This window comes from Pleurodeles waltl, chromosome 6 (genome assembly GCF_031143425.1).
Source record: "Pleurodeles waltl isolate 20211129_DDA chromosome 6, aPleWal1.hap1.20221129, whole genome shotgun sequence".
Taxonomy (NCBI): domain Eukaryota; kingdom Metazoa; phylum Chordata; class Amphibia; order Caudata; family Salamandridae; genus Pleurodeles; species Pleurodeles waltl.
This window is the reverse complement of record NC_090445.1, coordinates 1,094,612,877-1,094,638,418: the sequence shown is the minus strand read 5'-3', so window position 1 is coordinate 1,094,638,418 and position 25,542 is coordinate 1,094,612,877. Positions and strand designations below refer to the sequence as shown.

At 43.4% G+C, this 25,542-nt stretch overlaps 1 protein-coding gene across 1 annotated transcript in view; it reads left to right on the top strand.

The window, feature by feature from the left end:
• Positions 1–25,542, top strand: part of TMEM254 (transmembrane protein 254) — a 75,982-nt gene that overhangs the window by 25,447 nt on the left and 24,993 nt on the right. Inside the window, exons 2-3 of the mRNA XM_069240193.1 lie at positions 815–918; positions 19,006–19,065. Coding sequence (XP_069096294.1) covers positions 815–918; positions 19,006–19,065 — 164 coding nt within the window. The remainder of the gene's footprint in view (positions 1–814; positions 919–19,005; positions 19,066–25,542) is intronic.

Below are 25,542 nucleotides of genomic sequence, written 5' to 3'. Positions count from 1 at the left end.
ATGGACCCCAGGATAATGGAGGCAAACAATGTCAACCCTCACAGCTGTGACCCCTGCCAGACCCTGGGCCCTTAGAATGGGATCTGACAATAAAATAAGTTGCAAGGGATCCAGAATACATTGGACTTGGTTAGTAGTAGACACTCACTGCTATACTCAGGTCTGCCCACCCTTCAGAAACTACACTTCCTCCCAGTTAAACAACGGATACTTTTTAAGATTCTCGGTATTGCGTATTGGGTGCTATCAGATGATTAACCTGTTTTTATTAATAGTTCCCTTCTAAACTATTGCTCTATGAGGGGTCTCCTCTCTACTCAATCCAACATATAAATTATTCCTAGGTTTGAGGGGTGGGCATAATTTTACAAACTGTGCAGTGAAACTTTGTAACTCTCTGCCCCAAAAGGTGTGTCTTTAAAAGCCATTAACCAGATTCAGACGTCTTCTCAAAATCGGGCTTTGACCAAGCCGTCTTTTTTCTCCTTGACTCCGCTTTCTGTAGTTTTAAAAGCTCGATTTTCCCTTTAGTAAAGAGCGCCTAGAGACTTTTGATGATAATGAACTCTAAAAAATGCAATTAAACATAACTTTTAATATTTTGCATCAAACATTGTTTATTCAAGTGATCTATGGACAAGACTTGGTATCCACGAACAATTGGGTGATCTTGCATTTTGAAAAGCCCTTTGTTGCTTTTTGTGCATTTACCCACAATATAGGTTATTACCACACACCTCTAGTCAGGTAATTTTAGAGATACAACAGTTTACCTAATTCTGTGTCACAAATAAACTTTCTCGCTCTTTTTCAGTTGACAGTTTTTTGGCCTGAACACGTTCCCTACCAGCATCTCGGTCCCCTAGGGTCCTTCGTCAAATACCTGGTGAGAAACCACTACCCATGGCTATATTACGGGTAAGTTGGATCATGCAAATAGTACAAATACATATAGTGGCATCTGTTGATAGAAAAGTGTTTCAGCTGACGAAATGATCAGCTGTACGACGGTCAAGACACTGGTTGTAATTATCGTAGATGGTCAGTAATGAAAATTGTCAAAATACCAAAATGTTTTTTTTTTTTTTTCCTTCTGAAACTTGAGGTTCACGACAAACGCAGTATGAAGTCTTAAGGAAGGGATTGGGTGCCTCACTGTTTTATAATACCCCTTTTCTCCTAGTAAACTTTGAGCTACATATCTGGACATGCAGTATACTTTGTAAAGCGCCCAGATAATGGTCCTTAACATGTGGCGCTCAGTTGGGGCCTATAATCAACCCTTTAAAATGTTGTATTACGAGCTCTTTATTCAACTGATTGACCAAGTCTAGGGCTGAACCTTGACAGTCTCTGGAAGCGTCTTTTTTTCAATTCAATTTGTTAACTGGTGTCATTCGATTAATGTACCAGTCCAAATTGCAATTTTCAAAATCTGTTTGTTAATGCCAAAGGTTTTACATGCTGTTATGAAAAGCAATCCATAAAATGTTCCGGAATTTAAACGTCCAGTATAGGCCTAGGAGCATTATTACTCTTCAGCATTGGTGTTGAATCTTAGGTTGGGTATGAAAAGCGCAAAACGTTCACTCGGTGAGGTGTCTTGATGCTGCAAGAAAAAAACAAAAGGTGCAGCCATCATTGTCCTGCCATTTAGGAAAAGATAGAAATCACATTTTAAAGACCAAGCCAAAAGCCTGGTCTTTCGCACCTTTTGAAACTTTGACAAATTCATATCTTGACGCAAGGCAAGAGGCGGAGAATTCCTTCTGGTAGCCGCAGCCATTGAAAAATCCTGGTCGCGTAGGGCTTACCGTTTAAATTTAGGAACCTCGAGAGGAAATTTACTCAAAAATTTTAGCAGATGACCTGGCTGACCCCATTGGAAAGGTTAACTTAGAGGGTGTGGTGTAGGGGCGAAAAACACTTGAGGAATCAAACCCAGAGATTTAAACAACCTGCTCCCTGATCGGTAGCCAGTGCAAGGGGCATGAGCCAGAGAGACATGGGGGGTTATTACAACTTTTGAGGAGGTGTTAATCTGTCCCAAATGTGACGGATATACCACCAGCCGTATTACGAGTTCCATAGGATATAATGGACTCGTAATACGGCTGGTGGTATATCAGTCACTTTACCGTCCCTTTTGGGACAGATTAACACCTCCTCCAAAGTTGTAATAACCCCCATGGTCTCTTAATTTCAGACTCAGGGAAGTTGTGTGATGTAATTTTGCATTAGTTGTAGTTTACGGTTAAAGGGAGGTCCAGATACACTGAGCTCAGTAGTCCAGCCAGGCTGAGATAAAGGCTTTAAAGTTCTCACTTTATGGGAGAAAGCTTTTTTTCCATAATATATGTTGTACTTCCCATCAGAGGGCTGCTTTCCAGAAAGGGTGCGCTGAATGTTTCCTCGCTCACCCAGCAATGGAAGAAGCCCTCCTTTCTGTCGTACAGCACACTAGGGTTTTCCTGGTGTCCCATATGCCCAGGCCAGCTCTAGTTGCTTAACACATTTAGTACAAAAACAAGACTGAGACCTTTCCTGGTTGGAACTTTATTTTTATGTCTCGAGACCTTAAGTAAGTAGTGAAGTCAAATGAATTCCAGGTGTTTGAATCCGGATTTGAACTTTTTTGATCCACCAGTGAATCAGAACTTTGAAGAACACATAATAACCTTCACAAGAACGAGTATCCCCATGTTTTTTTTTTTGTGTGCAAATCAGTGCACCCAGTTGACTCGCGCACACCTCTAAGCAGCAGCCTCTCAGTCCAGTAAACATGCAGTCGGTGAGCCTTTGTGGTATTCGAACACCATCATAATAGGTTACAGGGATCAGAGCTACTGGAATTTAGACAGAGTTGGAGCTCCCGTGCACGTTGTAGGAAGTTGGCTCTGTATGTGCTATTTCAAAGTAAGGAATAGCATGCACAGAGTCCAAGGGTTCCCCTTAGAGGTAAAATAGTGGTAAAAATAGATAATACTAATGCTCTATTTTGTGGTAGTGTGGTCGAGCAGTAGGCTTATCCAAGGAGTAGTGTTAAGCACTTGTTGTACATACACATAGACAATAAATGAGGTACACACACTCAGAGACAAATCCAGCCAATAGGTTTTGTTATAGAAAAATATCTTTTCTTAGTTTATTTTAAGAACCACAGGTTCAAATTTAACATGTAATATCTTGTTTGAAAGGTATTGCAGGTAAGTACATTAGGAACTTTGAATCATTTCAATTGCATGTATACTTTTCAAGTTATTCACAAATAGCTACTTTAAAAGTGGACACAGTGCAATTTTCACAGTTCCTGGGGGAGGTAAGTTTTTGTTAGTTTTACCAGGTAAATAAGACACTTACAGGGTTCAGTTCTTGGTCCAAGGTAGCCCACCGTTGGGGGTTCAGAGCAACCCCAAAGTCACCACACCAGCAGCTCAGGGCCGGTCAGGTGCAGAGTTCAAAGTGGTGCCCAAAACGCATAGGCTAGAATGGAGAGAAGGGGGTGCCCCGGTTCCGGTCTGCTTGCAGGTAAGTACCCGTGTCTTCGGAGGGCAGACCAGGGGGGTTTTGTAGGGCACCGGGGGGGACACAAGCCCACACAGAAATTTCACCCTCAGCAGCGCGGGGGCGGCCGGGTGCAGTGTAGAAACAAGCGTCGGGTTTTCAATGTTAGTCTATGAGAGATCAAGGGATCTCTTTAGCGCTGCAGGCAGGCAAGGGGGGGCTTCCTCGGGGAAACCTCCACTTGGACAAGGGAGAGGGACTCCTGGGGGTCACTTCTGCAGTGAAAGTCCGGTCCTTCAGGTCCTGGGGGCTGCGGGTGCAGGGTCTTTTCCAGGCGTCGGGACTTAGGTTTCAGAGAGTCGCGGTCAGGGGAAGTCTCGGGATTCCCTCTGCAGGCGGCGCTGTGGGGGCTCAGGGGGGACAGGTTTTGGTACTCACAGTCGTAGAGTATTCCGGGGGTCCTCCCTGAGGTGTTGGTTCTCCACCAGCCGAGTCGGGGTCGCCGGGTGCAGTGTTGCAAGTCTCACGCTTCTTGCGGGGAGATTGCAGGGTTCTTTAAAGCTGCTTCTTTGGATAAAGTTGCAGTCTTTTTGGAGCAGGTCCGCTGTCCTCGGGAGTTTCTTGTCGTCGTCGAAGCAGGGCAGTCCTCAGAGGATTCAGAGGTCGCTGGTCCCTTTGGAAGGCGTCGCTGGAGCAGAGTTCTTTGGAAGGCAGGAGACAGGCCGGTGAGTTTCTGGAGCCAAGGCAGTTGTTGTCTTCTGGTCTTCCTCTGCAGGGGTTTTAAGCTAGGCAGTCCTTCTTCTTGTTGTTGCAGGAATCTAAATCTTTAGGTTCAGGGAAGCCCTTAAATACTAAATTTAAGGGCGTGTTTAGGTCTGGGGGGTTAGTAGCCAATGGCTACTAGCCCTGAGGGTGGGTACACCCTCTTTGTGCCTCCTCCCAAGGGGAGGGGGTCACAATCCTAACCCTATTGGGGGAATCCTCCATCTGCAAGATGGAGGATTTCTAAAAGTTAGAGTCACCTCAGCTCAGGACACCTTAGGGGCTGTCCTGACTGGCCAGTGACTCCTCCTTGTTGCTTTCTTTGTTCCCTCCAACCTTGCCGCCAAAAGTGGGGGCCGTGGCCGGAGGGGGCGGGCAACTCCACTAAGCTGGAGTGCCCTGCTGGGCTGTGACAAAGGGGTGAGCCTTTGAGGCTCACCGCCAGGTGTTACAGCTCCTGCCTGGGGGAGGTGTTAGCATCTCCACCCAGTGCAGGCTTTGTTACTGGCCTCAGAGTGACAAAGGCACTCTCCCCATGAGGCCAGCAACATGTCTCTAGTGTGGCAGGCTGCTGGAACTAGTCAGCCTACACAGACAGTCGGTTAAGTTTCAGGGGGCACCTCTAAGGTGCCCTCTGGGGTGTATTTTGCAATAAAATGTACACTGGCATCAGTGTGCATTTATTGTGCTGAGAAGTTTGATACCAAACTTCCCAGTTTTCAGTGTAGCCATTATGGTGCTGTGGAGTTCGTGTTTGACAAACTCCCAGACCATATACTCTTATGGCTACCCTGCACTTACAATGTCTAAGGTTTTGTTTAGACACTGTAGGGGTACCATGCTCATGCACTGGTACCCTCACCTATGGTATAGTGCACCCTGCCTTAGGGCTGTAAGGCCTGCTAGAGGGGTGACTGACCTATACTTGCATAGGCAGTGAGAGGCTGGCATGGCACCCTGAGGGGAGTGCCATGTCGACTTACTCGTTTTGTTCTCACTAGCACACACAAGCTGGCAAGCAGTGTGTCTGTGCTGAGTGAGAGGTCTCCAGGGTGGCATAAGACATGCTGCAGCCCTTAGAGACCTTCCTTGGCATCAGGGCCCTTGGTACTAGAAGTACCAGTTACAAGGGACTTATCTGGATGCCAGGGTCTGCCAATTGTGGATACAAAAGTACAGGTTAGGGAAAGAACACTGGTGCTGGGGCCTGGTTAGCAGGCCTCAGCACACTTTCAATTGTAAACATAGCATCAGCAAAGGCAAAAAGTCAGGGGGCAACCATGCCAAGGAGGCATTTCCTTACACACGTTCAGAAATCCTCTTCTCGGCAGCATAACGAGCAGTTTCAATGCTATGAACCCGACGATTATGGCCGAACACTCCCTGAAACCCACACAGGCAGCCCGGTGGACAGCGCGAGAAGAGCAGTACCTGGGACATGGATGCCTGCGACTTCAGATACAGATAGCTACATTCACCAGCTCAATACACCTTTCTAACAACAAAAAAAACTGTTCCAGTATGCACAAGTTGGGAGTGTCCCCTTCGAGAAGATCAACAAAGGGGCGTTTAACTGTCCACGGCCTGGCCCAGAGCACAGTGGTCTACCCCGAGATAAAGCCGCCAGGGAAGATGCTAGAGACGGAATGTACATGAAAGGGTAAGAAAAAGTGACATTTTACGGCATGTTTTTAGGTCTGGCTTTGCAGCAGAGCTGTCTGTAAAAACTAATGCTACCTCTTTAAAATATACCTGAAGAGGCCTTTGGCACCTACCCAGCAGAGTATGACTGTCTCATTGTAGAATAGTGGAAGGGGAAAATTATGAACTCCTCACACGCAGAAAGTAGGTGAAAACAGGTAAGATGTTTATTGTAAATCCACGGCAGGCATACACATCTGATCTGGATGGAAGTCAGTCTGGCAATGCCCGTCAGGAATCCAGAACCCAATAACAAAGATTCTGTTTCCCCAACGACATGGAATTACCAACTTGAATATAAACAATGAGTAAGGGAAAGGAAATAAGAAACAACAAGCACAGGTACATACAATCATGAGAACAAGGGTACTATATATACATACTACATCATCTTCCCCCTCCACAAAGCAAAAGTAAAACAACTATGTATATATGCTTTTACTTTAAGAGATAATCATTGTATTTTGAAGGGAGTTTAACCAGTCTATGGCTGCGTGTACGCAGTGGTTCAGGAGCTGGGCACAACAAAGAAGAAGAAGAAACAGCAGGATCATCCTCTCTCTCCAGACTATGACAAGAAGTACGTGCTTGGCAGTTAGAATCATTCAGTGCATGGTTGGACATCTTGTCTTTAGTAGAACTGTCAATGAACGCAGCACTAGAACTGGCATCATCTTCATCTTCACGTCCAGCATAGACTTGTTTGAAAATATCAGCTTGCGAAGAGGAAATTGGAATAATGGAGTTTTTGTTCCACCACCCCTTGCCTTTCAGCAACACAGCGGATTTAGAAACTCTTACAACTTTAACAGGTAACGAATATCTAGACGCTCCTTTGGATACTCTACACGGTTTCTTGATTAATACCCAATCATTCACATTAACCATTACCTCACTCACATTTTTCCAAGAATCATAGTCCCGCTTCTGAATAAATTGTTTTTCAGAAACTTTCTGATTCAGTTCTTCAACATCCACATTCACACCTTTATGAAAAGAGGTCATCCATGAAGGTGTTAATTTGGATCTAGATTCCCTCCCTCTGAGCAAAACAAAAGGCGAAACACCTGTGGTGGAATGCAGAGTATTCAAGTATGCCCATACCATCTCATTTAAGAATTCTTCCACATTGCAATTGGTAGCAATTGCTGTTTGAATGCCCTCTTTAAGAATCCGATTAGCCCTTTCCACGAGTCCGTTAGAAATTGGACTGTATAAAGCCACACATGAGTGTTTTATGTTAAATTTGAGCAAAAAGTTTTCTATTTTACTGGAAATGAATTGAACTCCGTTATCAGTGACAATGTTAGACGGTGGGCCTTCTAAATAGAACAGAGATGATAAAAATGAAATAACAGATTCTGTGTCAGCATGTTCCACAAAAGTGTAGTATATCCATTTAGAAAAATAATCAATAGCAACAATCATATGTCTCATATTTCTAGGCAGGAGGTTGAAGGGACCTGAAAAATCTATGGCAATGCTTTCCCAAGCACCATTAGGAAAAGGAATATTGTGCAAGGGTTCATTGTGGCACTTCCAATGCTTATCAGACACCACACAAAAAGTGCACTGGTCCACAAAATTCGATACTTGTTTGTCTAAACATGGCCACCAATACCTTTCTTTTAACCTTTTACAAGTAGCTGAAATACCTAGATGCCCCTCATGAGCTTCTTTTATAAGCAAAAGCCTCAAACTGTAAGGAGGAATGCAAACAGGGCCTCTCATACACACACCATTCTCACACGATAGTTCAGCAGCAAGTTGGTGATAAGTGTTAAGATCCCCACTGAACTTCTGATTTTTGGGCCAACCATGAGAAATATAAAACATCACCTCTGACAAGACAGAGTCTCTTGACATGGCAGAATTCCAATCCTGCTCAGAAAATAAACCTCCGTAATCTGAAACTACGTCTACAGTACCAATTACACACTCCGTGTCTTCATGTTCTGTAACATTCAGAGGTAAAGGCAAAGGCAACCTGGAGAGACAATCCGCCCTAACATTTTTCCCTCCAGGAAGGTATTTTACCTCTAAGTTTAACTCTTGCAACTTAGATAACAGCCTTACTAATCTTGAGGAGGCTTTAGCTAAGCCATTCCCATCCATTAGGAATACAAGTGGCTTGTGATCGGTGAACAGAGTATAGGCCATACCCCAAATATAGGTTTTAAACTTATATACTGCCCAGATGCAGGCGAGGGCTTCTCTCTCAATAGTGCTGTCGTTGATCTCAGCTTCTGAAAGAGATCTAGAGGCAAAAGCGATAGTGCGTTCTTGCCCTCCCACCCATTGACCAAAGACCGCCCCTAAGCCTTTCATACTAGCATCCACCGCTAGAAAAGATTTGGCTGAGGGTATAAACAGCTTCAAAAAAGGAGCGGATAATATTAGTTGTTTAATGGTATTAAACGCTGCCATAACTTGCTCATCCCATTGAAACTTACTGCCTTTCTTCAATAGATTTCTAAGGGGTTGTACTAACATTGCGTACCCATCAACAAACCTTGAATAGTATTCGCAAAGGCCTAAAAATGAACGTAACTCATCTTTATTCGATGGGCAAGGTGCATTTGAGATAGCTTCCACATTTCCCTGTTTGGGCTTAATGCCATCAGAAGAAATAGAGTGTCCTAAATATTCTACATTCTGAACCAAGAATTTACATTTCTCACTCTTGATACCACAATCTCTGAGTATAGAGAATACTTTTTCAAGACAACAACATGTTCCTCCATGTCTTTAGTGTGAATTAAAATGTCATCCTGAAAAGCACATACGTTCTTAAAATCGCCAAACAAAGAATCCATTAACTTCTGAAAAACGCTTGCTGCAGACGCTAGTCCAAAAGGAAGTCTAAGATATTTATATGCCCCAAAAGGAGTCACAAAAGTAGTGAGTTCCTGAGAATCAAGACTAAGAGCAATCTGATGATACGCAGAGTGTAGATCAATAGTGGAGAAAATTTTAGAGGTGCCCAAGCTGGCAATCATCTTTTGTATACGAGGAAGGGGATGACAGTCAATAATAATGTTTTTATTCAAAGATCTTAAATCCACACACAACCTCAAATCCCCATTTTTCTTTTTAGTAAGGACAATGGGCGAAACCCACTCAGAAGAGTCTGTGGGGGTTATGATGCCATCTTTGACCAGCTTCTCTAAAAGATCTTTGAGCTGCCCTTTCACAGAGATGGGAATTGGTCATACCTTATGTGAAACAGGAACAGCTCCATCTTTAAGCCTGATACAATGTTCAAAACCTTTAACAACTCCGATAACATCAGCAAATACCTCAGGGTATTTCTTGGTAAAAGATTCTGACATTTTGGTAACTTGTACACTGATTTCTGACACTACTATAGGCATTTCTCCTAAACTAATGGGATTATCAAAACCGGGACGTAATACTATGCCCAACTTTGCAAGGTCTTTCCATCCTATGATGTCTCTGCCATCCACTGCTACATATATTTTGGTCACAACGCTTCTACCTAAAATAGATAAAGAGGACAAAAAATACCCTAAGAGCTCAATGTCATGATCTCCAAAAGCCTTGGGGCTAATGTCGGCATCATTCAATACTTTCGTAGTTGGCCAATATCTCCGGTAAGTGACATCTGCAATAATGGTGACAGGTGAGCCAGAATCAGCCATGACGGAAAGTTCAACTGAGTCAATAACTGCTTGGCAGATGGGACCCTTGATATTTCTAACAACGGTAATATCCACTTTTAGGACAACATTGGATAGGTTATTAGCACAGTCATCTGACTGTACCCCTTTGGAATACAAATTGTTAACTTTTTCATTTTAATGCTACTGCCACTAGGTTTGTAAGAACGGTAAGACTGCTTGCAAACAATTTGAAAATGACCAATTTTTTGACATTTTAAACATTTTTTACCTAAAGCTGGGCACAACTGGTTGTTGCTTAGATGATTGCGTGACCCACAACGGAAACAAAGTAGTGTGCTCTTATTGAATTTTGTCATTCTTTCCTTAATATAGTTAACTTCAGAGTTGTCTATTACTTGACCAACCGCTACATTCTCTAAGTGTCCAGATGCTACTTTAGAGGTAACAATAGATCTTTCAACAGCTTTAGCTATATCCAATGTTTCCTCCAAGGTAGGATTTCGGCACGCTAATAACCGTTCTTGAATTTTTTTAGAATAACAGTGGAACACAAACTGGTCTCTAATATGCATGTCTACATGAGAACCAAAATCACATCTTGCAGCCAGCACACGCAAATTAGCCACAAATTCATCCACTGTCTCATCCATAGATTGTTTGCACATTGCAAAGTTGAGCCTTTCTAATAAAACATTGTACTCATCCGAAAATTGCTTTCCAATTCTTTCTTTCGCTTCATTATAAACATTCCATATTGCAGTGTCACCACTACTTTCACTTGGTGGGGAAATAATCGGTAAGTTGTCAAAAACACGTTGCCCGGCCACCCCAAGATGATTAAATAAAAGGGCCAACTTCCTGGTGGGAGTAAAATCATTAGCATCAATAGCAACCAAGTAATTTTCAAAAATCCTTATCCAGTCTCTCCACTTAATGTCCGGTTTTCCACTTTTAGATAAGAAAGGTGGAGGTTGAACTACTAAATTGCTGGTCGCCATAAATTATGATGAAAATAAAATCAAAAGTGGAGTAAACAAATTCCGTTCTAAATACTTAAGGCCAAAACACTTTCTCCACAAAATTTGTAGTCTGGATTCTCAATTATCAAACTCCTGCATAATGTAGTAAAATGCGTGTGTTAAACAGGCATTTTATTGCCGGGAAACTGTTACTAAGGCCCTTCGCGCGCTGCCCTCTGCGCGTCTCGTCTCCTTGGTAACGAGTTTCCAAAATTTGGAAACATGGCGTAGTACGTAAGCGTCTTCGTTTCCAAGGTAACTTGACACGGAAACTTGGCGCGGAGACACGTTGGTGCTGAAGTACGCGTGGTGTGTGACGACAGACAGAAGAACAAGGATCTGTTGAAACAACAAATGTCTCACACGCGGAGAGTTGAAATAAAACAATCCTCGCTCCAACAATCCTCGCGCCTTCAAGCAATCCGCCAAATTTAAAAGCAGGATGTGTTGAAAATAAACACTGCGCAAACCTTACGTACTGACGATCACGATGAGGCAACATACTCTGCCATAATGTATATGCTGGTCGGTGGACTTGTTCTCCAAGTGAACTCCAAACCGCTCCAAAGTATTTTTTTCTGACGAAAACTTCATCCCACTCCTGGTACCAAAATGTAGAATAGTGGAAGGGGAAAATGATGAACTCCTCACACGCAGAAAGTAGGTGAAAACAGGTAAGATGTTTATTGTAAATCCACGGCAGGCATACACATCTGATCTGGATGGAAGTCAGTCTGGCAATGCCCGTCAGGAATCCAGAACCCAATAACAAAGATTCTGTTTCCCCAACGACATGGAATTACCAACTTGAATATAAACAATGAGTAAGGGAAAGGAAATAAGAAACAACAAGCACAGGTACATACAATCATGAGAACAAGGGTACTATATATACATACTACACTCATCTTATCATGTTAGCTGATTGGTGGATCTTTCTGCCTCCTTCGGAGTACTTGCATTGCAGTGCATGAGGGACTATTTTGAAAAGATGGAATCATCACACCTTAAATTCTTTGTAACTGTAATTTGTATTTGTGAAGTGTGGGCTATCACTCCTGCTGTGTCTTATGGTGCTAATCCATAAAACCCGAAACAGTGGCAGTGAGATCCAAATAAAGGGTAACAGACAAGAGTCTCATCAACGAGATAGTTTGAGAATTAACCAGATTTTTAAAGATTTCCTAAACTTTAAAAAGTTTTTATACTTTCCAAAGATAAGCCGAAAACGCATTCCAGCGTTGGGCAGCCACAATATCTCGGCGAGGACCGGTGAAACTAGGGAACCATAAGGAAAGGCCTTGTCACTAGTTCTTAAAGAGCACAACAGGTGATACCATGCAAACAGAACTGCTGGCCGAATAAACAGCTCTGTGAACAAACATTTCTAAACTGTGTTCTGTGATGCCTAGCCAATGAAGATAGATCAAGAGCCTCGAAGTGTGGTCTCTGGCCAAATATCAACCTAGCAGCTTAATTAATGACTGTCAAGCTGAAAGATTCGTAAAACATCCTTTGTTGCCTTCAGCTCACAAATGCCATCAGTGGCGAAATTTTTTTTTTTGTTTAATGAGTTTTTTTTTTTTTTTTTTTTTTTTTACAGCAGCTGATTTAAACAGAATGTTTTATACAGGGCTCAAAATGCAAGCCAGACTTTATGAGTTTGTCAGTGCTTGTTGACATCGGCAGTCGCAGAAGAAGTGTGGGAGGAAGGTTGTCAGGGCAACATCTTCCACCTCCTGTCAGCAAACTTTTGATTCCTAATTCCTTTTTTTACACCCCGCTCTCGTTGGTTTAGGATAGGCTGCCCTCATTTCACTACTATTTGTGAAGTGGGTTCAAACCAACATATTGAGATGTAGTGCTAGCCCTTACCTGATATTTATGCATGTCAGTGTGTACGTTCGTGACTGTGATTGACAGGAGGTGTGGCTGAACAGTGACATGTCAAGATGTGCAGTACCACCTTTCCTCGTAGGATATTCCAAATGGGAAGAAAGGTCTCTCCATTTTACTTTTCCCCCTGTCTGCAGGAATGCCATCTGTTCCCTAGAGAGCTTACCCTTACCCTCTGCGGACTGTCTCCTGTCTCCTGGCTCTTCAAGAATCAAGCCCAGAAGTACATCAGTGTCTTCTTTTTCCTGGGCTGCGGTTGCTTGGGGGTTTAATCCTCACATGCCATAAAATAAGCCTGCTCCAGGGTTGGTTAATGTTCGATATCTGAAGCTTTTTGTCATTGCAGTAATACTCTTTTCACACACCATGGGATAGGCGAGTCCAGGGGCATTGTGTATTAAAATGAATCCAGCTCCCTCTCCATCTCCTTTTCGTGGCATCACCCCTTCAATTCCAGGGTCAGAACACTGGTGAGCTAATGGTGCAGTGTGAGATTGTTTTTATGAAGCGGTGGTCTGAATGATGAGTGGGGGCTCGCCTGCACCCTATTTGGATCTTCAGTCGTAGTAGGCGATCATGGTGTCCGTTCAATGCACGATGGGCTTTATATAATATTTTAAAAGGAGTACTTGCGCCACCCCCACCTCCAGAGAAAATAAAGGCTTCACAGAACCGGTGTAATGTGGGCCCTCCTAAAAACGCCAATGAGTGCTTTTTCTGTAGTGTTGTGAAGTCTTGAGAACGTCTTCTCAAGAAGTCATACCCCTCCAAGGTATATGCCATTAGCAGGCCCAGCTTTTAAAGCAAAGGTTTCCTGAACTTGATGAGGGTGACGAAGACATGCTAATAGTTATTTGAGTAACGTCAAGTGGAACAGGCCTCATTTTTAGGTCGAGCATAAGCATTCGACCTCTTGTATACTTGTACTGTGAGTTCAAAGCTATTTCATTTGTTGGTTGCAGTGTCCTTTAAAAATCCTTGCTTGCTAGTGGTCAGTTCTGCCTCTTTGTCCTACCTTTTTTCTTTTTGAGAGCAGGGACTAACAACTGAATAATTACGCTATGTCCTGTTTATCTCTTCTGTATGGGGCTTTTTTTATCGTATTTGCCTGTTTATCTTAAACTGTGTGTGTGTGTGTTCCAGAGCAGCCACGCTTCCTCAGGCCAGTCCCTCCTCCCCCAAGCTCCCTCTGCAAACATAAAACCAACAGCAGAGGGGGTCTTTTCCAGGGCCTGCTCACCCTCGCTCTCTTTCTCTTGTTTCCTTTTGCCTCTCCCCTTCATGCTCCATGGAGCTTTAATTTGATACAGTGCATTGTTTATTTTATTTTTATTAGTGACTTTGTGCGATGTTGCATTTTATCTTTAAGTTTGGCGACTGCAACTTCATTTTGTTCTGCACGGCGCACCTACCTCCAGTTCCCTCAACGCTGCACCCGTTTCACGAGTGCCATGCTTTATCTACATGTTTTGAGTTTAATGAGCTGGTTTTCATGAAAAATGGTGGCTGCTACTTCCAAGACTTTTCCGGCGCTGATTCAAGGCGTCCATGCTTATTCTCAGTGGATTTAGAAAATGAGGAACCCTCCTCTTTAATGAGGTAATTGCACAATGTTCGCATACAAATATCAGATATTGTGGCTTTGGGCCCCACTTCATGTAGCATTACACGTTAAGTTAATACCCGCTGTAAAAGTACTGGCATTATCACACATTTAGTTGCCTGCACGTGGCGTCCGAGGCTATTGGAAACACTTTTGCTGATCCATAACTTGTTCCATTAGTGGGTGAATTTTCCAAATGAAACTTGTGCTGCATTCTGTCAAACACATACGACTATTGAGGTCTTCATAACCTTCACTCCTGAGGGGCCACATATCTGCTCTGCTCTGCTCACTACCATGTTGTTCCGTAGAACTTTAAATGCTACTAAATAAGTAACCTGCTAAATTAGTGAAAAGTGAGGTGGTTTCATCATCCAATTCACCGATTCGGAATAACTGCAAGGAAGGTTGCAGCCTTTATTATTTGACATTTCACTTTTTAATTGAAATTGAAATAAATTAAGGTTATTTAGCATCAATTGTACGAAGTTCGGTTGTCTACTTATTAATACATTTTGAGTATTCCTCACCTTAGTCCTTGATTTTATGCTATGCTGTTATTTTTCATCTGCGCTCTTGCATTTTATATTCTTATACTATCAAGAAGGCAACATCTTGACCACTTGCACTGCACAACTTCATGCTTTAAACAAAATTACTAAAAGAATTTAAAGCACTCGTGAATTTCATAACAGTGCACTGATAGACTTTGAACTGCAGATACCAGTGGAGTTACTTTCCTTATCGTACAATATTGGAAGGTGTTCTTATGCAAGTAAGAGTGGACGGCGAGGTAAATGTTTAGTCTCTGTAGTATAGGACTAGCTGCAAGGCAGGTGTGTGCTGACAGGAGCTAGAGTACCGAAGAATAGTAACTGCTTATGTAAGTCACCTTAAAGTACACAAATAATTTGTTTTACAAGCCGAGACGGTGATCTCAGGTTTTGCAGCATGGAACTCTTTTAGATTCACACGCTGTGCAGTAGTTCAAAGTATTTCTCTTCACAAAATCAATCAGCAATAGTGCATAAAAATCTCAAACCGCTACTTGCTAGGACACACAGTCATCAATTATTAGAAGCCTTCTTAGGGTTTAGGCTTGATGCCATAATAAGACACGTGGACTCAGCTTTTGGAGTACATACCCGTTATTTGAAAAACATTGTTTTAACAAGGTAAAATCCTCCTTTAATATGTTTGTGAAAGTGTATCACAATATTATATTTACATTTTGAACGGGTGAGCTCATCCTGGGGCTCTGCAGCGTGTTATGTGGTCACCAGTTACTTTATTTAAGGGCACATTTATTTATTACAAAGACATTGGGACATTAAATGGTTTCTAGGTTGTTTGAAATTGTGTTTATGATCTAGAAATATAGCTGTTATTAAGGGATGTATACTTCTGTAATCACTTACTCCATTGTAAAATTTTATTTACCTATGCAAACACAACATATGCCACATTACACACTATGGTTAGGAGGGCCGTTTGCGGAAAAAAATCGTTCCACACTGAACTGCTTTTTACTCAACCATTGATCGTGGGTGAGGCCAATCCAAGGCAGGGTAGGTTTAGGCTGGAGGAGCATTGTATGCTCCTCCCATGATGCTGTAGTAGAATTATCGGGCCTGGAGACATTGGGCTAATGGCCGGGCGCAGTCTTTCCATCCCTCAGTCCATTAAATTCCAAAACACATAATTACACTCCCCAAAAAATGCAAATTCGCAGCATGACACATAATTACACATCTTATATTACTACTCCACACCATGCCACATAATACCACTCCAAACCATCCCACATAATTCCACACAGCACACAAGTCAATGGCACACAATTCTTCACCACACAACATAACACTCCACATACTACCACGCAGTTCCACATAATTACACTCCACATAATTATGCTCTACTCATCACAACATGAGAACACCCCACATAAATGCATTCTGTGCCTAATACCAGCAATTCACATGAATGCACTACACGCCATGACATAATTCCAATTAGTATACTTTCACTCAATGTCACCCAGTTCCATGACGCACAATACAACTCCACACCTTTCCAAAACACACCACATAATTCCACCCCAAACGACATATTTCAGCTGCACAGCACAATTTCCCAACACACCACATACCTCCAGTACACACCAGAGTTCGACTCCAAAACATGCCACACCACAACACACAATACGATTACACATAAATAAATGCATAACATACAATCTCACTCTACATAATTCCATGACTGTTTATACCATTTAATTATTATCCACATAATTCCACAGCACACCATGCCACATTTTTCCACTATACGACTCCACACCTCACATTTCCTGTGCTGTATCTGTTGTGTGTGAGGGAAGCTTGCACTGCTGCTGCCTTTGCGGTATCTGCTGTGTGTTAGGGAAGCTTCCATGGTACATTCTCTGTAAAGGAATCTTACGTTGTACCTTTGTGTGTGAGAAGTGCTTGCATTATACGTTCTGTGTGAGAGAAGGTTGCATTGTACCGTCTCTGTGAGGGAAGCTTGCATTGTACCTTCTCTGTGAGGGAAGCTTGCGTTGTACCTTCTCCATGAGGGAAGCTTGTTTATTGAGCATTAGGCTGCTTTTGAAAAGTTTAGAATAAACAGTTTACCAACTTTCTACACATTTGATACTATTCCTAGATTTATAAATGACCAACTTCTAAAAGTTAGAACGCACAAGCGTCCTCTTTATGCGTCTATGACCTGCTCTCCCCTTCATTCACTCTCTCTCTCTCTTGCACACTCTTTCTAATCCCCTAGCTGGAGTTCATTCAACACTTTGTGCACAAACTTCCCTATTCCTCTCTATCTTCCTTTATATATATTGTGTGCAGCTCTCACCCCTATCTGTTCACCGTGCCACATAATTCCACTACTCAAGTACATTACACACCACACAATTCCAAAACTAACAATTACAATTCAACCCACATATTTCCACTCCAAACCACATAAATCCACTACACTCCAAACCAAAACACATAGGTAAAAGGCATTGTCATTTACACCGCCAGTAGCTCTAACTCTCCCAAATGCAAGCCCTACTGCATTGCAAATGCTTGTTTTACTGTGCAGTTACTGTTCCTTTAACAGTGAGGTTGAGTCCGCCCAGGTCGCATTGTCCTACCTGGGTGGGGCTAGGTGGTCATATGATGAAGCATGACACCATAGAGTGTGTGAGACCACCTAGTCCGTAAAGGAAATTCCCCTTCCATTCCATACACCTTGGTCCACCATTGGCTCGCCTCTAGTTGAGGCTCACGAGGGGCATAGTGCTACAAATGATACACTACTGACCTGCCATCGTTACAAGAACCCCGTACTCCCAATTGTGTTTTTGTGTTGGTTTTTGGGAGTTGAGTATGGTTGAGTTCTCCATTAACCCCCCACTCCCACAATTGCTCTCTCTGTGTGTTGTTAAAACTGAAGTGCCCAGGTCAGAAGCCATCAGAGGCGTTCCCCCTTTGTCATGAGGGGGAGGGCCTTGAAGCACTTTTGCGAGTCTGAAGAGGTCACGACTATAGGGCTGTGACTTCTTCAGGCCAGCAAAGTTCAGTTCAGGCAGCCAGGAGCATGCACAAATAGCGCTTGTCTTGCTCCTGGCTGCCTGACCAGAAAATGAAGTGTCTGTGAGGCTGACTTTTGCTCAGCCTGACAGACATGCTTCTTGAGGGGCAAAGGTGTGGGGCGTGGCCCCTCAGCCCAAAAGTGTGGTCTGCTGCTGAGAGAATGCTCTTGTTAATGGAAGAGCACTTGAAACTCCTGCACAGTCCTCCGCACTGATTCTCTCTTTCAAGAGGTAATAGCTATCCAGAGTTTTTCTGTCTCATTTCCCCCAAAGCAATGTTGGCTTTCCGAAACTCTCTCTTAAAGGTTGTGCTTACTTGTCTCCCAGGCATGGCAGATGTTATTTTGTTTTTACTGCAAAAGGGGCGAGGCCACATGTGTGACAGGGACAAAGGGGGAGTGCACAGCACTTCCTCTCCGTGCACATGTATGTTTGGCCGGCGGTCTCGAGCCGGCCAAACATACATGCACACTAAGCTCTCTCCAACCCGCAATGCAGTGCCGAGTTGGAGAGAGCAGGCAGTGGCTCCCACTCTGCCTCGGAGCGCCCTGGCTGGCTGCTCCGTCCAGTCCTACTGCTGCTTTCATGCTGTCAGCAGCATGAAAGCAGCAGTCGGATTGGATGCAGGGCAGGGTGGGAGCCTGAGTTTGTGCTTGCAGCTGAGAAGCAGCACGTTGGTGGTGTGGCAAGAAAGGTAATTAAAATATATATTTATATATATATATATATATAATTTGGTCGCTCACCCCAATTTCCCCAAACACCACCCACCCCACCCCGCTCCTTCTCCCTCCTGCAAGCCGCGACTGGCCCAGGCCATCAGCTTGGTACAGGGACATTCATATGAGCAGTACCTGTTAGAACGCTTAAAAGAATATGTCCTTTTGTGAGAGAGAAAACTCTGTAGATTCGGTATCTAGCTCCCTCTAGTGGTGTTATTCCGAGTTATCTTTTTCCTCATTAATAAAGATGTAGCAGCTGTGTTTTAAAATCTATAAATATGTCGCAGTACAAGCTCCATTGGCTGATAAAGAAGGGACTCTGAGAAATAGCTACCCCCCTGTAATGGACCGAGGCTGTTTCGGCATCCCACAAGTACCGATGCCACGTGACGTATTTACCAGGTTTTGTTATACCTCCTATGAGATATTACTGTGTATACTGTAATTTATTGGCCCCGTTGAAATCGTGCAATAGTTTTGCATTTGAGTTATTTTTATCCGTCAGATGTGAATAACCTAAATCTGGTTTCTTGTATGTCTTCAGGTTTTGGGCAGCCTGGGCAGTTCATGTCTTAGAGAGCTTGTACGCCATCAGACTATGCAGGTAAATATTTATACTGTGCTTGTAAATAGTTAAGATTTTGTAAAGTGTGTTTCTCGGCATAAGACTAATGTAAATATAGTAAAACAAGCCATTTTATTCCAGTATTTTAACTGGTCTAACAACTAAAGATTTCAGCACGAAAATCAGACCAGGATGAACCATCGATGGACTTTTTGACAATTTCTAGAAGCGAAGCACAAATTAAATGACCTCTTTCTAAATTTTAACGGAAAAAAAAGAAGTGGAAACACCATTGTACTACGATTTGCCAGGCACATTTAACCTTGAATTTGTCATATGGGTCTATACTTTCCAATTCCTGATTTTTGAAGCAAAAGTTGGCTTTGTTTTGGCTGACTCCTGCTTGAAATTGACTGTACCTCAATAAAAGTCAATAGGAAAAATTCATCCCCCGATTTGTTTTTCAAAACCTCCCACTTTCCTGTTCTAAACTGTTGCCATGTATGTGGGTTTTGATAACTTGAAGGTTGTTACAGATTAATTACTAAAATTAGTCTAGTTGTTTATACACCAGTGTATGTAACACCTTGCATTGCCAAAGCTATGGCGGCACCTTAGCCCAAAAAAGAGGGGTGCTCTGGGAGAGCAGGTTGGCAAAAAACACACGAAAGAAAGATCTATCTGAAAAGTTCATGAGTTACTGCAAAATGTAAAAAAAAAAAACATGAATAGGTCATTTTTTCAAGGTGCGTCTTAGCAGCACCACAAAGTTCAGGTAAAGCATATTAACCTATTTCAAGTCCTGATGAAGACCCCTGGGATTAACTAATGAGAAGTTTGAACTCTGTTAACAGCATCCAATCCGACTGGAGAGGGTAGAGATGGATTTAATAAATACATTGAGGAACCATATCAAATAATGTGTTCCTTTAAAAGGTTTTCACTGTCTTCTTCATCAATGCTTCCTCCTTCAGCCAGAGATGTGTAATATGTTATGTTTTCTTCATTTCCAAAGCGTATTTCAAGGCCAAATAAAATTACAAGTGTGCTTTATTCAGCATGGCAACAGCCTGCATACGTAATGGGCCTTGCCACGACTGCATGAGTTGCATTTTGTTGAGAAGACACTTGTACTTAAATTGCTGACACTGGAACTCAAAACTTGGAGGTTAATCTCACTTATGCCCATGGGTAGTAATCGTGCCGTTTTGGGCACATCTCTTAATTTTGCCTTGAATAGCGTACATTTAGAATGCAAATATGTTGATCCTGCTTACTGGACATAATCTCCAAAAATCCCTATTGGGGTTATCCATGCTTCCCATAAAGGGGTAAGCTAGAAAAATACCAATGCTTACATAAAAATATTGATCGACGTGATAGACTTTTGCTGTCCCTCGCCCATCAATCATTAACACATCTAACCACTACTGGGGTTGAGTGAGAGAATTTATGTAGCTCCTCCCAGAGAGCTGCTGGCTTCAAGGCTCTTTTCAACGGATAGAGATTTAGGACTATAGGAAGCATTTGTGCTCCCGCTGAAAACAATCGTATGGAAGAGAAAACATTTTTGGATAAATAGAAGTCCTTTCGGCTAATTACTCTTCACTAGCAACACTTTCATGTCTTTCATTTGGGCTATTACCACTGGTATACCAGTTTCTTCTCGATGGCGGGGGAGCGCGCCCCTCTGCCCACTGTGAGCTACACAGACAAAAATAAAATGGGAATCAAAAGCTTTCATTGCCATTTTATATTTACCTGCGCATCGTTCACCAGCCCAGAGACGAGCTGGCTGTGTCCTCTGTTGCTGACTTACATCAGAGGACAGGCGCAGGGCTGACGGGGCACTCCAAAGTGCCCATGTCACTTTGACCGGCTGTTTTGCACGGGACTAAGTGACATGCGCACTTTGAAGCTTCCGTTCAGCTGTCTTAAGACAGCTGGGTGGCGGCCCAGCAAAGGCCTCTGGGGCCTGAAAGAGCGCCCAGCCAGGCCAGTCCATCCAGTCCAGGTGCTGCACTCATGCTGGTTAACTGCATGAGAGCAGCATCTAGATTGGTTAGGGCTGCTCTTCCAGCTTAGAAGAAGAGCACCAAGGAGGATGCACAGCCTGTGGGTAAGTGCCGTTTTTATATTTTAAATGTTTAGTGCATGTGTGTGTAATCCATGTAAGTGTAGTTTTGGTTTGTACTTAGTGTTATGGTTTGGGCTTTTGGAGGGGGGTTGGTTTACTTTGGGGGGTTTCTGGGAGGTGTTGTGTTTTGTTTTTGTTTTTTGGAGGGGGTGCACTTCACTTGCCCCACCACTTTCCATGGGTACCAGCCGCCACTGATTTCTACGTGGCCTGTTTCCTGGTAGAGATGGAGGGTAGAGTTGTAGGCATGCGTTTCCATTGCTGCAGGCTTATTTAGGAAAGAGTTGGGTGAACCTCTAAAGATAGAGAAGTTAGTAAAGCATGCCCTAAAAGCTATAGCAGGGCTCACTTCACACTGCTCTGTAGATTTCGAATGAATGGCTGACAAATGTACTTACGGGTGTAGCATTTCATCTTTGCTATTTCTGTCAGTGCAGTATTCCGTTCTCTGAATGCAGGGGAGAGCAGCGATGCCCATCATGGCTAAATCGTGGTCACTTCTGCCGAGTGCCCTGCTCGGATAGGGTGCACTAAGACAGATGCCAGACCGTCTCCCGCAGTGCAGTTGAAAGTCATTATTGCAATGCATGAATTGAAACCATGGGTTCTCTTGAAAAAAAAAGGAAGATTACGCATTATTAATGCACCGTTGGTCGGGATTGGCCTAAAATGAGTTTTTATGATACACAATGTGCAGCACTTGGTGGGCGAGCTGCTAATGCTGCTATTTACGCGCTGTGGTGTCTGTTGATAAATTAAAAAATTATTACAAATGCATTACACCGTGCAAAGGTAATGCTATTGGCTGTTGCCAAAGTGTTTTTTGTGTTTTACATTTTTGGGGCAGTTGCACAGGCTTCTGCGAAATTTTCATCATGCTTGGGTAATTGGCCAATTTTTCATAATGTGAATTGTGTGAAATTGGGATATTTACACAGGCGTGCAATTTCACTTTTTTTTTGTTTTACTCTGGGCACTAGTTCGATCGGAGAATATTCACCAAAAGACTGGTTAGGCCACAAAGTGCCTCTATGGAGACCTTTTCTACTCAAATCAGTCACAGTGCCGATTTCGCTAACGAGTTTTGAACCGGACCCATTCATTCGCGGTCAATTTTCGTTGTAAATTACGCGTAATGTATACATATTTTCCATGACATTTCGCGTTTAATACAGTGTTTTTTTCACTCCATGGTTGTAAGTCACTTGCCGCCGGTCCAGTCAGGGGATGTAAAAAACAAAATCGAGTCGGCGATACGGTCAGTTTTTTCCCATTATGGGCATTTTGGGAACACAATCCTGCCCCTTGCTAGTGTTTGTTTTCCTTTATCTTCTATAGTTTATACTTTATGCGACAGGTTTATAATTTATTACCAAGAACGCCCCACTGTGCCCTTTCAGAAAACTGCTCACCGACGAACCGCAGTGCTTTAAAGGATCGGATGCGCGACCTGCAAGAAGACGCTTGAAGAGGTGCCCCTGTGCCGCCCCTTTCGCCACTGGCTGAACGGCCCCCGTCTAATAAGCCCAATAAGAAAACAGTTCTTCATTTTTTTTAAATCTAAAGAATAAGCTCTGTTTTGAATGCAATATCAAACAACCGCCACCAGAGAGCACTGCGAGCTTACCAATCAGGACGCGCACCGCCCCACACAGCCCCTTAGGCGCAATAGGAATGGCTGACAAAAGCACCTACGGGTGTAGCATTTCGGTATTGGCATTTGTGTGTGAGCAGTCTACCGTTCTCTAGTGCCTCGTCTTCCCACCGGGTACCCAGGAGGAGGGTCGCAGTTCTGGGTTTTCTATTGCACCGCACAGCCTATTCATTCTGTATTCACATGCCCTAGGTATAGTTTTCGGGTTCTTCTCTGGGTTGGAGGCAGGTCAGACACAAAAATCGATAGACGAGGGTTACAAGAAATATTAAAACCAATAAAAAGCTGCGAAGAATTGTGTTTAGTCTCAATCTCGCATGTTAAGTAGCTTAATAACTTTATATTTCCTGACACCCAGAAGCCCTGAATTTGTTATTAAAAAAAGAAAATGTGTTATTATAAAAGAATATCAAAAAATAAGGGGATTCAGAGGGTTATGAGGTCCAGTGTATGTCCTCCAATAACGGTTATTTATAATGTGATACACTGTTCCTAGAAAGCAAGGAAACGACAGGGAGAGTCAAAAAGGATCCCATTAAGTAGGAGCAAGAGTCCTCACACACCTAGTTAGGTGTCATGCTTCATCATTGGACCAGCTCCTCGCCAGACTGGCGCTGCAATGTCTGGCGGGCACCACCCTTTCGGGGGGCTCTTTGCCGGAGATCTTTTTGATGATGCCAGCCTTTCCCACAAATCGGTGAAGGGGAAAGGAGAAAGAGAGAGCAAAAACTAAGATGGAAAAATTAAAATTGGCTCAAGAACCTACTCAAAGTTACCTTTTTATTAATGTGGGGTCTTGGACAAGATTAAAACGGTAAACAGGAGGGTAGAGTCGATATAATGCTCGACTACTCTCAGACTGTATTATACATAACGAGGAAGTCAAGGTATTACAAGACCCACCTCAACAATGGGTCGACATGTTTCGCGTCTATGAGGTCCCACAGGATCCAGCGACGCTTCTTCAGGACCTAGTTACAAGAAATGATGCTTCTCTACAAATAAACTAGAGTGACTCTTGCCTCTGTCAACTGATAATCAGAAAGGGGAGGAGTATAATTATCACCAGTCACTTACATGAGTCCATTATGACCCAGTCTTTCGTTCCTATTCGTCGCCCCTCCTACACTGAGACAGGGCTTCATGGGATAACGCGGACCATATACCTGGTCCCCAAGGCTTTGTTTGGACCATGTAGACGGCAGTACCACCTACCCCTTCGTCGCGCTCCCGGAAAGACTTGCTCCTACTTAATGGGATCCTTTTTGACTCTCCCTGTCGTTTCCTTGCTTATTATAAAAGAAGACACACTAGCCATAGCGCAAAGAAAAGCCAGCCCTGACCTATGCAGTAGCTTCGGTGTTTGTATTGTTTGAAAGTGTTGCACAAGGACAGGTAAGACGAGGGTTGGACGTATCCATGCTCCCCTCGAAGAGGGAAACCTACAGAATGAATGGCAGTAGAGTGAGTATATCGTGGGTCAGCCGTGCAAGATTCGCAGCTGCACAAGACAGATACAGCAGTGCAAGCTTCACTTACAAGTAGCACCAGAACAGCAGACTTGTCTTGACCCTGGACCTTGGGTGACTGGCGCAGTCTGCCTAGAAAGGCAGCCATCCTTGAGCTCATGTTTGTGGTGCTGCTTTGGGATTCTTTGGGGTTTACTGCGCAGCCAGAGGGCTGGGTGTTTAAGAGGGGTAACACACCTGGTCGCGTGTAGAAGCAGCACCACTATAGGTTAAACAGTGGGGAGTGAGCAGATGGAGTGGGGGCAGAACACATCTGCAGAGATCTGCTGGTACGTAGAACCAGGGCGCTGCGGTGTCTGTATTGGTAGGCACTCATGACAGGCCTTCAGTTGGTGGGATGTGTTGTGCTGAAGGTGAGGTGGCCTAAGCCTAGGCCAGGCCAAAGCGCTCTTCCTTTGATGGTGGTGACCTCGTGCTTTAGGTGAGGGGTGGCACAAGTTCCCCACAGAGGGAAATGTGGCCTGGTAATGACAGCATTGGGCAAGACGGCAATGAGCAAAAGGGAGTCATAGCCTGCACAGATAAACAAGCAGGGTGTCCTCGGAGGGATGGACAGAGGAAGTTTAGCCAGACCTATTGGGATCAGGCTCTAGAATAGATGGACAGTGGCAAAAGACTCCATAGGACAAGGGTCAGGTTATGTATAAGACGAGTGGGACGATAGCAGAATGTTTGACTGCATTTTCAGGATTTGTTGGTACAAGCGAAGGTGCAGGGGATGAGGAGTTCATGAAGCTGTTGGGGAAAATGGGATTTAGGGGCTTTGGCTATGTGGGGACAGCCTACGTAGGCTTTGGTGTTTGTGGGAAGACTAGAGTTGGTAGATAGCTGGGTTGTGTAGGTGTAGGAGGCTGGACTGGCTTGTAGTGAGTACCAAGGGGTACTTGCACCTTGCACCAGGCCCAGTTATCCCTTATTAGTGTATAGGGTGTCTAGCAGCTTAGGCTGATAGATAATGGTAGCTTAGCAGAGCAGCTTAGGCTGAACTAGGAGACGTTTGAAGCTACTACAGTACCACTTAGTGTCATATGCACAATATCATAAGAAAACACAATACACAGTTATACTAAAAATAAAGGTACTTTATTTTTATGACAATATGCCAAAGTATCTTAGAGTGTACCCTCAGTGAGAGGATAGGAAATATACACAAGATATTTATACACAATAGCAAAAATATGCAGTATAGTCTTAGA